General features: G+C 42.8%; 1 protein-coding gene across 1 annotated transcript in view; it reads right to left on the minus strand.

The window, feature by feature from the left end:
- Nucleotides 1-5,688, minus strand: part of LOC107691146 (sodium/nucleoside cotransporter 2-like) — an 8,614-nt gene extending 2,926 nt beyond the window's left edge. Inside the window, exons 1-9 of the mRNA XM_016489631.1 lie at nucleotides 5,618-5,688; nucleotides 3,027-3,168; nucleotides 2,690-2,803; nucleotides 2,306-2,380; nucleotides 2,147-2,227; nucleotides 1,970-2,050; nucleotides 1,639-1,764; nucleotides 1,390-1,520; nucleotides 1,139-1,307 (exon numbers count right to left, since the gene is read on the minus strand). Of these exons, the coding sequence (XP_016345117.1) occupies nucleotides 1,139-1,307; nucleotides 1,390-1,520; nucleotides 1,639-1,764; nucleotides 1,970-2,050; nucleotides 2,147-2,227; nucleotides 2,306-2,380; nucleotides 2,690-2,803; nucleotides 3,027-3,168; nucleotides 5,618-5,688 (990 nt within the window). The remainder of the gene's footprint in view (nucleotides 1-1,138; nucleotides 1,308-1,389; nucleotides 1,521-1,638; nucleotides 1,765-1,969; nucleotides 2,051-2,146; nucleotides 2,228-2,305; nucleotides 2,381-2,689; nucleotides 2,804-3,026; nucleotides 3,169-5,617) is intronic.
- Nucleotides 5,689-14,748: the final 9,060 nt, after the last annotated feature.

The following is a 14,748-nucleotide window of genomic DNA, read 5'->3' on the forward strand; positions in this document are numbered from 1 at the left end:
CGGGAGGCGCTGCAGCCCCCTTAGCTGAAGAACGTGCCACGAACTCCACAAACCTCTCAAAGGATACATGCTTGCATCCTAGCATGCTCCAGGGGCTAATGGGCTCATCAAGGGCATAATTTAATAAGTCCTTCAGCGCAGCGTCATTGTAGCCCAGCCCCTCTGCCGTATTCCTGAAGTCCATGGCAAACTCCCTCAGCTCGGTCCCTCGTTGACGGAGGGAGCTCAGGGTCTCCAGCTGGAGCATGCGCTGGTAGAGGGGGCTGGAGAGAGTAGAGACCGGTAGGCGGTGTGAGCCCATTCTCCACTGAGTCCCCATGTTGGCTGATCCGTTTTGTCACGGTGCGTGCGGGGAGATGAAGCGAGGACTCAAGTGCAGGAGAAATGGTTATTTATTTGAGTAAAAAATTAAACCAAAACAAACTCAAACCACCCCGAGGGGGAAAAACAGACAGGCAGGCCTAAAGCTGCATCACATGCAGACACGAAACACACACAATGAGAAATGACGGATCAGCACAGGATGACAGACACCAGGAGAATAAATAGGAACCAAACGAGGAGGCTAACGAGGGAGACACAGGTGGAGCAACTTAAACAATAACGAGGTAACAAGATGGGAGGGGCAAGACAATAGACAGGAGAGAGCACATGGCAACAGACAACACAAGCCATGTGCTCACCGAACACAGTCATCTGGTGGCCCTCCTGGGCACACCCGCTGAAGACTGTGACAATTTATGATGTTACAAAATATTTCTATTTCAAATAAATGCTGTTCTTTTGAGCTTTCTATTTATCAAAGGATCCTGAAGTAATGTATTACGAATTCCACAAAAACAGAAATGTTTTGTGAAGACTGAAGTAATGGCTGCTGAAAATGCAGTTTTGCCATCACATGAATAAATCACTTTTTAAAATAAATTCAAATAGAAAACAGTTATTTTAAATTGTAATAATATTTCAGAAAATTACTGTTTTTACTCTATTTTTGATCAAATATATGCAGCCCTATACTAAGCACAAGAGAAAAAAACAATAAAAAGTCTTACTGACCCCAAACTTTTTTGAACTGTAATACACACACACACACGCATACATTTACCAAAAAAGCCACACAGGATTGGGTAATACACACCTCAAAAGTGACATCTGGGAATCCCACCATGCCTCCCAACCATCTCAGAGTAGCATTTATAAAGTCCAAAATGGCAAGGAAAGCAATCAAGTTAGCAGCGATGTTGGCCACAAGTCCTATTGATGCAGATGCACCACCGCTGACAGCTTCCAAAACATTCTGTTCACCACTGAACACACACACAAAAACATTTTAACATGCAACATACAATATTTAGAAACCTAAAGTTCATATTCAACAGGAGAACCCACCCGCCATCAACTTTAATCTGACTCTTAGATGTGAACTTGCTCTTTTCAGTTTCAGGGTAGGACAATTTGGAGATGGCTAAAGCACATGGAGCAGCCATCACTGATGCAGAAATCAGAGACGAGGCATCAATCTGTGTAGAGGAGATTTATTATGCCTTAGAGAAATGAACAAACTGCAAACTAAAGAACTAAACGTTCCAGCTTTCCATGGAAGAATTTTATAATAAAAAGAAGTACATGTTGTCGTACCCCAAATGAGATGAATGCACCCATAACACTTCCTGCAATGGTGGCAAATCCTCCAGTCATGACAGCGTGAATCTCAGATTTGGTCATGTCCTTTAAATAAGGACGAATCAAGAGCGGTGCCTCTGTCTGGGAAAAAAATCAAAACATTACAACATTATGACAGTAATGAGCTACAATCAATAATGCTATAATGCTTTGTTGTGTTAAAGGAGCTTCTCCTTCAAGAAACTGATGCACATATAAATTTGTCAAGAAATGCTTTAAGACTAATTTGAGAAATTAGATTTTTTTAATAATTACGTACATTATAGGAATGATGACAGAATATTACCTGACCAACAAATATGTTCCCTGCCACACTGAGAGTCTCTGTAGAGGAAGTTCCCATCGTTACCTGCATTACCCAGGAAATCTTGGCATAGAAAAATACTTTATTAATATATATGAAGAACATATCTTGAAAGTCTCATAGGTTAAATGAATACAAGACTGGACGTTTCACTTTTACCTTTGTGATGACCCACTGCATGACACCCAGGTAGTACAGCACTGACATTACACTGCTGAAGAACACCACTATAGGCAGAGCCTGTGAGTATTGAGCAACATTCAATAGTAAAAATAAACCCATCCATGCATTTCATGTCAAGTATGTGCCATTACTAACCTGGAAAGCAAATATGTTGTCAATGAGGTTTCCAAACACAAATGATGAACCAGCTTTTGTGTAGTCCAGAAATATCTAAAAAAAAAAGAAAGAAAGACATGATTTAGAACATGGACAAAAATATGGATTTAGAACACGGCAGCCATATCAAATTCTGTTTTTCTTTCTCTCCTGCAGTTTAAAAAATCAATCATTATTGTTTTGTTGTAATAAGTTACCACAGATTGTAACACATTAACTTCATTTAGAGAGATATCTTTCAAAGTATGCTGGACATTATATTAGTTTACACAATACAGAGGTGTTCAAATGTCTGTGAAAATGCTCCTGTTTTGCATTTTTCTAATTTAATAAAAATCATAATAATGGTGTTTTATATTATACCTGAACTTGCTTTCCAAGCCATTCGAATGCTACAAGACCAGGCTCTGTCCTAATGACAAACAGGCCAATGGCAAACTGTAAACCGAGGCCCCAGAAGACTGTCCTCCAGCTCACCTAATCAGAATTCAATGCAAACAACATTTTTGTTAACAACCACACTCATTTAAACAATGTTCCTTTAGCATCTACAACGTCTAGCATCTCATTCTTGGGAAATTATAGGTGTATCCTCAACAATCTGATAAGGTTTGTAGGAAATCCAAAGTCTAAAAAAGACATTTTGAGATAAGCACGTTCAATAAAGCATGTGTGCAGGAATGTGTGTTTTATTACTCACTGCGGTTCTGTGTGCAGAGAAGAGAAATATGGCAATAATGAACAGACAGACACCACCAAAAGAGATGAGCTGCTCTGGGCGCTTTCGTGTGTCGATTGCCAGCCATGCCAACAGCAGTCCCACCACAATTACTATGAACACCCTGCAACATACAGAGATACATTGTCAGGGTTGTGGACTTACTTCTGGCCACTAGAGGCCCCCACTGCCTTTTTGTTGGGTTTCAGTCTCTGTCATTATGTCTAATAGTTGTCACCAGTGCCTTGTTTCTGGTTGTGTATTTAAGCCACCCTTCTCCTGAGTACTTTGCTCCGTGTTTCCCGTGCCATGACCAAGTCTAGGTCAGTCTCATGCTCTGCTTAATGGATTTATCCTTAAACAACTTTGTGCATCTGGTATAGTTCCTTTGTTTTGAATTTTTGACATGTGCTCTTTGAAACTGTTTGGAGTCACTCGCAGATTTTCTTTGTGAACTTTTTAAATGCCTTATGGATTTACTTTGTGGACCTATGGGAATTACTTTTTGGAAGCATTGACATTTCTTTTGTTTTTGAATGGATTCCTGTTAACTTTTTGTATGCCTTCTGGATTAACTTTGTGGACCTATGGTAATTACTTTTTGGAAGCATTGACATTTCTTTTGTTTTTAAATGGACTCCTGAGAACTTTCTGAATGCCTTCTGGATTAACTTTGTGGACTCTTGGGATTTACTTTTAGAAAATGTTGTCAAACCTTTTTGCACTATTGGAACATTTTGAGCTGACTTTCTGGATTTATCTTGTGGAGTTTTTGGACTTGCATTTTCATCAAATTAAAGATCTGAAAACATTCCCTCAGAACTGTGATCTGGTTATCTGCATTTGGGTCCACCTCTTTTGATTGTTTTCATGTTTTCACACTAGTCCTGTCCACACATTTCTGACAGAAACACTGAGCCAGACATAGACCCAGCAGATTCGTACCATGCCCAAGACCTTCGTGGGGCAGTTGCTCATCAGGAGGCCGCCTTAGCCCAACATGAGACCTTTGGGCCATGGAGAAATCATTCACCAAACACTTCCACTACGTCTCTCCATTCTTAAACACCAAGAGGAGATATCTTTCCATCTCATCCAGTCTCCTGCATTCCCTGTAATCTTGGGCTTCCCGTGGCTTCTCCTCGACCTCTCTCGAGTGCCCCCGTGTATCATCCTTACAAGGAGGTCTTCAGCAAGAGCAAGGCCACCACATTACCACCTCATCGGCCATATGATTGTGCCATCTATCTGCTTCCAGGCAATATTCCCCCAAGAGGCCGTATTTTTTCATCGTCGGCAGCTATCGACAGTTATATTGAGAAAGCCCTCGCTACAGGGTTCATCCGGGCCTCAACCTCCCCTGCTGGGGCGGGGGGTTTCTTAGTGGGCAAAAAAGATGGTGGCCTTCGCCCATGCATTTATTACAGAGGCCTAAACAAAATCACGGTTCGAAACCACTACCCTCTACCCCTCATGTCCTCTGCCTTTGAGTTGCTTCAAGGAGCCTCAATTTTTACCAAACTTGACCTCCGCAACGCATATCATCTGGTGCACATAAGGCAAGGGGATGAGTGGAAAATGGCATTCAACACCCCTGAGTATCAAGTTATGCCCTTTGGACTCACTAATTCTCCAGCTGTTTTTCAGGCCCTAATCAATGATGTCCTTCATGACATGTTAAACCAGTTTGTGTTCGTCTATCTAGATGACATTCTGATTTTCTCGGGATCCTTGCAAGAACACACAAAGCATGTTAAAAAAGTCCTCCGACGCCTCCTGGATAACCACTTGTACATTAAGCCAGAGAAATGTGAATTTCATGTGTCTGAGGTGCAGTTCCTGGGATTCATTATTACCCCAGTTATCATCCAGATGGATCCAAGAAAAGTCCAGGCTGTCACCAATTGGCCTACCCTCACCAATTTGAAGGAGGTTCAACGTTTTTTGGGATTTGCACATTTCTATCACAAGTTTGAATGGAACTTTAGTGCAGTAGCAGCTCCTCTCTCAGCCCTCACCAAAGGGAAAACCTCTAAATTCCTGTGGAGCTCTGAGCCCGAGGAGGCCTTCAAGGAAGTAAAGCGCCATTTCACCACTGTTCCTATTCTGACTCTCCCTGATCCTGAAAAGCCGTTTGTAGTTGAGGTTGATGCCTCGGATGTGGGAGTGGGAGCAATTCTCTCACAGTGAGGGGTGGACAACAACAGCTAATTGTCTATTTGTCCCGAGCACTTTCTGTTCCCAGGATCTCAAATGGGGTCACAGCTCTCACCTTACCTGCCATCCCGGTGCTACTCGAACCCTTGATTTCCTTCTAAGAAAGTTTTGGTCGTCTTCAATTAAGGAAGATGCTCAGGCAATTGTGGCTGCATGCCCAACTTGCTACCAGGGGAAAGTACTCCATCAATCCCCTTAACGATTGCTACAGCCCCTCCCCATTCCCCAACAGCCCTGGTTGCACCTCTCAATGGACTTCATTACTGGACTCCCACCATCCCAAGGTAAAACCATTATTCTAGTAATAGTCGACTGATTATCAAAGGCTTGCACATTTATCCCTTTGCCCAAGTTACCTTCTGCCAAGGAAACTGCTGAAATTGTCATTGAGCATGTGTTTCGGGTCTTTGGGATTTCCACAGGACATCATCACTGATAGAGGACCACAATTTTCATCCCACTTCTGGGATGCCTTCTGTCGCCTGCTGGGGACAACAGTGAGTCTGTCCTACGGTTTCCACCCAGAGTCTAATGTACAAACTGAGAGACTGAACCAGGACCTAGAAACCACTCTGAGGTTCATGACAGCTAACAACCTGATATCCTGGGCATCTTTTGTCATTTGGGCAGAGTATGCTCATAACACTCTGCATTCCTCAGCAATCAGCATGTCTCCCTTTGAGTGCCAGTTTGGGTTTAAACCCCCATTGTTCCCTGACCAAGAGGCAGAGGTTGGGGTTCCATCAGCTCTACGCTTTGTTCGATGCTGCAGCCTAAACTAGAGGAAGGCTAGGCTCAAGCTTCTGCAGGCCTCTCAGCAGTATCAATGCCAGGTCAATCATCATCGCTCTCATCGTTGCTCTCTGCTAAGAATCTGCCTGCTTGTGGAGTCCCGCAAGCTGACTCAACATTTCATCAGTCCTTTCCATATTTCAAGGAAAGTAAATCCAATTACCAACCAATTGTTCTTGTCTACATCACTAAAAAAAATAATCCTACCTTCAATGTGTCTTTACTAAAACCTGCTGTTTCTTCTCCTTTCCAGTCAGACCTCCCCCTCCTTCTCGGATCACTGGGGTCCAGCCTGCTTGCACGGTCCATTGGATACTGGACTCTCGTCACGTATGGAGATCCCTTCAGTACCTGGTGGACTGGGAAGGCTGTGGCCCAGAGGAATGCTCCTGGGTCCCTTCCCGGGACATCCTTGACCCTGAATCGGGGGTCCTGTCAGGGTGGTGGACTTATTTCTGGACACTAGAGGCCCCCACTGTCTTTTTGTTGGGTTTCAGTCTCTGTCATTATGTCTAATTGTTGTCACCTGTGCCTTGTTTCTGGTTGTGTATTTAAGCCACCCTTCTCCTGAGTACTTTGCTCCGTGTTTCCCGTGCCATGACCAAGTCTAGGTCATTCTCATGCCCTGCTTAATGGATTTATCCTTAAACAAATTTGTGCATCTGGTATAGTTCGTTTTGAATTTTTGACATGTGCTCTTTGAAACTGTTTGGAGTCACTCACAGACATTCTTTGTGAATTTGTTTGAATGCCTTTTGGATTTACTTTGTGGACCTATGGTAATTACTTTTTGGAAGCATTGACATTTCTTTTGTTTTTGAATGGATTCCTGTGAACTTTTTGTATGCCTTCTGGATTAACTTTGTGGACTTTTGGGATTTACTTTTTGATACTCATGTCAAACCTTTTTGCACTATTGGAACATTTTGAGCTGACTTTCTGGATTTATCTTGTGGAGATTTTGGACTTGCATTTTCATCAAATTTAAAGATATGAAGACATTCCCCCAGAACTGTGGTCTGGTTATCTCAACCTTTTTGGCCCCCTGTTGTCCAACACAATACCCAAAGGCTCACCGATATAAGCTATTTTCCATATTTCTGCTGTAATTATGACAAAGCTATTTCTTTTTTCTTTTTTTTCAAACTTTCTTATTAACAGAAACTTGGCATATTGATATATTAAATTAATTAAACAATTCATTTTTTTCTGAATTTAAGAACTGTTCTTCAATTAAAAGCATTTTCTGAAGAGAAAAATATATTTTATTTTTATTATATTATAGAAATAATTATTAGAATTAGTTTTTAGGTTACAGCTTGACTTTACTTTTTTTTAGCATTTTAATTTATTAATTATATTTGTATTATTTTAATATACTAATAGTATCTTTTATTTATTTATTTAAATACTTTTTAGTCACCTTGAGACCAACTTGGAAATTTGCTGGGGTCGTCTAGCGGGTCCTCCAGCCTCCTGGTTAAGATCCACTGTTTTAGAGTCACATCAATTTGCAGGACAGTTTGGAAGGCTAATTCACTATGGGAATGTCCTGAGGGTTTTTAGAATGATGAAAAACTTAAGTGGCTAACAAGTTGCTATTTAAGTACATAGCTCACATTTTTGTGCTAGTTGTAGCCATGATGTACAGTAGCAACTTGTCAGCAGCAGCCTAACAAAAAAAACACTTTTCTAAAATACCATAGGAAGTTCCAGAGGGAATAGTTCTCTTCTGAGCAGATCTTTTAGTCACCTCCAAACCATTCCAACTAACTAATTATATTACACTACAATTCAAATGTTTGGGGTCAGTAGGACTTTTTTTTTTTAATAATTCCTTAATAGCAAGGGTGCATACATTGATCAAAACGATAGTAGTGACATTTAGAATGTTACAAAATATTCAAATTTCACAGCACAACTTTTTTCAACATTGATAAGAATTTTTTCTTGAGCAGCAAGTCACCATACACTAAGACAGGAAATTCAGCTTTCCCATCACAGGAATAAATTACATTTTAAAATATATTACAACATAAAGCAGATATTTTAAATTATTTCACAATACTGCTGTTTTTACGTTCTTATCTACAATATCTACAGTATATCCTAGAAAACTTTAATGACACCTGGTCACAGAAAAGCAAAGTTACATATATAATTTAACAAAAAATACATTATTTAAAACAAAATTAGTGTACAAAAACTACCAGCCTTACACAATTAGGACGCTAGATGCCACTGTTGCACATTGTAGAGATTGATTCAGTTTTATGCCTGAATTCAGAGCATATCACTAATAAAACACACTGGCACTGACAGCAAGTTAAGGTCACATTTTGTGTTGTGTTGTCTTCTGGAAGCTACTACGGTCGCCTTGAAGTGCAAAACAAAATCACAATTCTGAAAACAAAATAACAAATTACAAACGCAAATGCAAGTCTAAAAAACAAATAAGGAGTGTATGTTTACATTTAGTTAAAAGTAGCAGTAAAACATCAGCTCCAGGGGTGCGCGTGTCGTTGGCTTCTTGACGCGATCCCACCGGGTTCGATCCCACCTTTTGCCAAACTTTTTTTTTCTCCCTTTTCAAATCTCGTATCACATCGTAAAGGCATTTATTTTCAATAAAAATTAAGGAAATAATCAAAAAGTGTAACAAAATAAACAAATACAAACGAGTGTATAAAAATATCACCACAATTGACATGTATCAACTAGTAAATAAATGAATAACTAATGGAAACTATTACACTGTAACACTGCACTGGAGCTTGACTTCAAACGGCCTAAATTACTATATAAATTAACTCAAAACACAAAGCATATAGAAAGTGCGCTGATGTGCATGTATTGTTCATGTGCACGCGGCTGCTGCTGCACCTGCGGTGGTGCTGATGAATTAGACCACTCAGAGCGCCTGCGCGCTGTTATAATATAACCGAGTGATTTTGCTGTTAGATAAATATATACACATATGCATGTAACATGAATATTAAATGGCTCAAAAAAACAGGCGACTGGCGATAACGCAGTCGCATAACGTCATTAAGTGTAAACATCTGCATGTATAACACCGAACACGACAGTTACATGTAAACCATCAAACAGTTACTCGTATACATATTCGGGTACTTACATCGTGATGCACGCACACATATACACAATCAATGTATACTTTGAAGATATAATCCACTCGTTTCCTCTATAAACTATATAAGGCACAGCCGAACTCTCGCTGTTCTACCACTCACTTTCCCGCTCAGTTACCTGGAAACCTGAGCACAAAGTTTGGCACAGTCCATTTCAGTCCAAATGATGGGGGTGTTCGGGAAAGTCAATGTTTCTGGGGGAATACTTTCTACAGCCGCCCCCATATTCAGTGTGAATTTGATCCAGCTAGTCATGAAGAGGGGGTAGACATACAATTTTGGCAGCAGGTCGGATGTACGTTTTGTCTTTCACCTGTATCTCTGCAGATCTGATTCTCTTATCAGTTCCAGGAAAGACCTGAACGATCTTCCCCACCGGCCACAAAGCACGTGGCAGTTGCTGGTCCACGATCATAACAGTATCACCAGTCTGCAGGTCAGTTCCTTCCGTTTTCCACTTCTGCCTAATCTGAAGGTTTGGTAGGTAGTAACGGATAAAGTGCCTCCAGAAGTGGTCAGCTAGGAGCTGACTATGCTTCCATCTCCTACGGCTTAAGAGATCAGTATCGTGGTATACAACTTTAGGTAATGAGGTGTCCCGCCGCCCCATCAACAAGAGGTTTGGAGTTACTGGGTCTGGATCAGCAATGTCTGAAAAGGTGTATGCAATGGGTTTGGAATTGAGAATACCTTCTATTTCTATAAGGACTGTCCTCAGTACTTCTTCGCTGACCGTCTGGGCGCCGAGTGTAACTTGAAGTGCATTCTTTAACAAACGTATCTCCCTCTCCCAACATCCACCGAAATGGGGTGCACTGGGTGGATTGAAGAGAAATCTTATCTGTTGGCTGGCGAGGTGGGTTTGTAGCTCAGGATGAAGGGCCATGAAAGATTCCCTTAATTCCCTTTCTCCTCCTTTGAAATTGGTACCCTGGTCTGCAAGGAGTTCAAAGGGTTTGCCACGTCTGGAAATGAATCTCCGTAGAGCCATTAAGAAGGAATCAGTGTCCATGCTGGCAAGTATGTCAATGTGGACTGCACGTGAGGTCATGCATTTAAAAATGATTCCCCATCTCTTTTCATGCCTGCGTCCCACCTTTATAGTGTATGGTCCAAAACAGTCTACACCTGTTGAGTAGAAGGCTGGTTGATGGATTCTAAGCCTGGCGGGGGGGACGTCTGCCATTCTGGGAGGATGTGGTTGTCCTCGCCACCGTTGACACTCTGTGCATTGCCGTTGGTGACTTTTAACCGCTGCTCGTCCCCGTAGCACCCAGTACTTTCTCTGAAGCTCAGCAAACACCCTTTCGGGCCCTGAGTGATGCAGCCGGTGATCATAATCTTTAATTATCAGTCTGGTAATGGGGTGATGTGGGTCAAGGACAATTGGATGTATGGCATCTTCTTCTGGCTCACTGTACTGACGAAGGCGGCCACCAACCCGTATGAGTTCTGAGAGACTGTCAAATTCAGGTGCTAGACCAAGCAGTCTGCTGTTTTTCAGCAGGGGTTTATTTGATCTTAAACACAGTAGTTCCTCTGCAAAGCAGTCAGTTTGAACTTGGCATAGGGCTGCCAACTCTGCCTCTTTGTAGTCATCTGCTGTTGGTGTACTGTCATGCTGAATATAGGCTTTTAGCAGATCTGCGAGGGTGGAGTACTGCTGTGGGTCTGGGGTGGGCAGAGAGGTGGCTGTTAAACCACAAAAGGCTGACTTTTTCAGTTCATTGTCATGGTTAGTGGTTGTTAGTGGCTGCATCTCTGGCCATCTATCAGGGGTTTGGCTGAGAAATTTTGGCCCGTTGTACCATCTGCTTTCTCGTCCTATGTCACGAATAGATCTACCCTTTGTGATGTAGCCAGCTTGCTGTAACCTGTTTATCTCTTCCTGGTATGCTGCTGCTTGATCAGGTTTCCTTTCCAGACGATTTTCAATTCCCCTTAACTGTGGCAACACAGCTACTTTGGGTGCATGAAGGCATGGCATATCCTTAGCCCGCAGTAGGGGAGTTGCATAACGCTGGACTCCATTAACTCCTATTCTCACTGTTTTCGCGTGGAGAAGCTGGATGGACTCCTGGTCTTGTCGTGACCTTGTCAGCACTTTCTCATTCTGATATGGGAGAATGTCCATTTTCCATAGTTTCTCCACATCAGCGTACAGGTTGTCAATGGGTCGCAGACTGGTGAAGAGACACTGCTGAGGGGAAAGTCTGGTGGTTATTTCTTGTGCTGGACCCTGTAATGTCCATCCTAGGCGGGTTCTCACAGCAGCAGGGCCCCCAGGTGGGCCTAGTCGGACAGGTTCGATGGGTGTTATGAGGTGAGGGCAGTCAGAGCCAATAAGAATCACGGGTTTCACCTTGTGAAGGTTCTGAAGTGGCAGGCCCGCGAGGTGCTTGTACCTTTTCTGGAGTACCTGGACTGGGTGCGTGTGCTCTGCTAAACCCAGGCTGTTAGCTGTGAATGCACTCCGTATCTTGAACACCTTACGAGGGTTATCCATTGAAGACACTGTGAAGGTCACGGCTGCCCCGTGAATGGTCTGCGTCTCTTGCCTGACCGTGCGAAGCGCTATCTCCTCTGGCTGCCCTTTAGTTTCAGCTTCTGAACTGCATCATGAAGAATAATGGTCCGCTCTGACCCATCATCAAGCACAGCATATGCCTCCATAGCTTTGTTGCCATTTCTGAGTAGAACTTTGGTCACTTTTAACAGGATCTTACGGTCACAAGTGGGACGATCAACATATAGTACCGCACTGGCTGGAACAGATTCTTCCGTTGTTCTGCTTTGATCATTCACCTCATGTAGTGCCACCAGGTGCTTCCTGTTACAGGTTTGACAGAGGGCTTTCAGAGTGCAGTGGGCAGCCTGATGACCACGTCCACAGCGCCAGCATCTATTTTGGCTTTTAATCCAAGTTACCATCTGTTCTTTGGTGAGTAGCTTAAAGTTCTCACAATGGTTCAGGAAATGTCTGTTGCTGTCACAATATGGACAGTAAGCATTCACCCTTTCTCCCTTAGCAGTGACTGGTTTCTGTTGATCAGCTGGTAGTACTGAAGTGGCCTTTGATTTCTCTGTTCCAAGGAGAATGGCAGTGGGTTTGCGAGTTTGCTGGGAGTCTCTCCTTATTTCCTTTCTCTGCATTGATGACACTTGTTTGGATTGAGGAGTGTAATCTGTGTGGTCTCCCTGAACCTGGAGCTCATATTCAAGCCATTCTGCAAAGTCCAGTAATGTAGGAATGGTAACGCCAAGAGGGTGTGTGTACCTCTTAAAACTGGATCTGAGGTCATGTGGCAATTTGCTCATAAGTCTGGAAACATGTGACCCACACTCCAGCTCGGTTGTTCCCTTTCTGGCCTAGCTGTTCCAACATACTGACCAAGGAGTGTACATGGAGCCCAAACAAGCGAAAAGCTTTCACATCTCCACTACGAATGTTTGGTCCATCCATCAGATCTGCTATGCGTTGTAAGGCTAACTGGTGGGGTTGGTCATACATCTTGGTAAGTGCTCTCATGGTGTAAGTAAATGGAAGCCTTGAATTACTGTACGAGTCTGACACAAGAAGTGCTTCCTCCAGCTTTAGGTGGTCAGTAAGTATCTGATATTTAAAGTGCTCTGTTGCATCCTCAGGCAGAATATTCTCTAAAGCTATCCTCAATCTTGAGAATTCTCTAGGATCAGGAGATGTTAAAAAGGGAATGGTTGGAGTGGTCCCTCTGTATGTTTTCTCCTGAGAGAGTGAAGGCTGGTCATACACTTGTCTGCGATCAGGGCGAGCAGGTGGCATCCACTCGTGTGCTGAAGTCTCAAACTGATAAGATGGAAGGCACTGAGAGAATGGAGGATCTCTGGAGTGAAACTGTTTGCTGTGATGTGCTTGTGACGGTACTCTCTCATGAATTAAGGACGCAATGTCCATACTCCTGAAGTTTTCAGTTAACTCAGGGCTCTCATCAATCACAGCTGGCTGCAGTTCTCTCGTGGAAGCAGGTGGTGGCACCCTAATCCGGGGGGCTGGCGTTGGGCGGTATGGTTGTGAAACTGCTGGGCTCACCACTGGAATAAAGGGATCTGAGGACGGCACTGGTGAAGTTGCTGGCTTAGATGGAGCTCCCCGTTCTGCTTTAAGGCTTTGTAGCTCATGGTGTAACATGGCGTTCTGCCAGCGCATCTCCTTTAAGGTTGAGATGATCTCTGGGAGCTGACTGGTTTGTTGCTGCAAATCTATATTCTCTTGTTGCACTGCATGCAGCATAGATTTGAGCTCTACTTCCTCTTTGCCTCATCCATGCGTCTCTTAAAATCCATTTCTCCTGCTCTGACACTTGGCTGACAGGAGAAGTCGATCGGGTAGGTCTTGCAGAACTTGGAGACTGTACTCGACTTTGACTGAAGGCTGGGAGTGGCTGTCGATGTGCTAGTGGTTCACCAAGCTCATAATCTGCTAAATGAGCTGGGGCCTGAACGCATCGTCGTGGACGCACAACAGGCTGTTCTTTCTCTGGCTGGGACATCTCCATAGCAGATCAGCATCCGGCTCGAAGTACCATGTAAATTTCTCTTGTTCTGACTGGTTCGGATAAGCTGACAGCTACGAGTTGCGGGTCAGGACAACAATATCTCAGTCCAGTAACTACTCCAAATCTTATTTATTGATCATGCATAAATATTGTGTGGTTCTGTAACAAAATAAACAAATACAAACATGAGTGTATACAAATATCACCACAATTGACATGTATCAACTAGTAAATAAATGAATAACTAATGGAAACTATTACACTGTAACACTGCACTGCAGCTTGACTTCAAACGGCCTAAATTACTATATAAATTAACTCAAACACAAAGCATATAGAAAGTGCGCTGATGTGCATGTATTGTTCATGTGCACGCGGCTGCTGCTGCACCTGCGGTGGTGCTGATGAATTAGACCACTCAGAGCGCCTGCGCGCTGTTATAATATAACCGAGTGATTTTGCTGTTAGATAAATATATACACATATGCATGTAACATTAATATTAAATGGCTCAAAAAACAGGCGACTGGCGATAACGCAGTCGCATAACGTCATTAAGTGTAACCATCTGCATGTATAACACCGAACACGACAGTTAAACAGTTACTCGTATACATATTCGGGTACTTACATCGTGATGCACGCACACATATACACAATCAATGTATACTTTGAAGATATAATCCACTCGTTTCCTCTCTAAACTATATAAGGCACAGCCGAACTCTCCCTGTTCTACCACTCACTTTCCCGCTCCGTTACCTGGAAACCTGAGCGCGATAAAAAAAAAAAGTTTAATGTAGTGACAATTTTGCGTCGTGATTACGTGATGACGTCATCACGCAATGACATCACAACGTCATTTAGCAACTTTTAGCAACAAATCGACCTTCCTTTAGCAACTTCCCCTGAAAATTAGTTGGCAACACTGGTTGAACACCCTGTTCTGATGACGCAAGAGTTGCAACTATGGCAGCTGAGAAGGCCATTCTTTGTGTTCTTTTTGAA

The sequence above is a fragment of the Sinocyclocheilus anshuiensis genome, unplaced genomic scaffold (assembly GCF_001515605.1).
Source record: "Sinocyclocheilus anshuiensis isolate Anshui unplaced genomic scaffold, SAMN03320099.WGS_v1.1 scaffold2, whole genome shotgun sequence".
NCBI lineage: Eukaryota > Metazoa > Chordata > Actinopteri > Cypriniformes > Cyprinidae > Sinocyclocheilus > Sinocyclocheilus anshuiensis.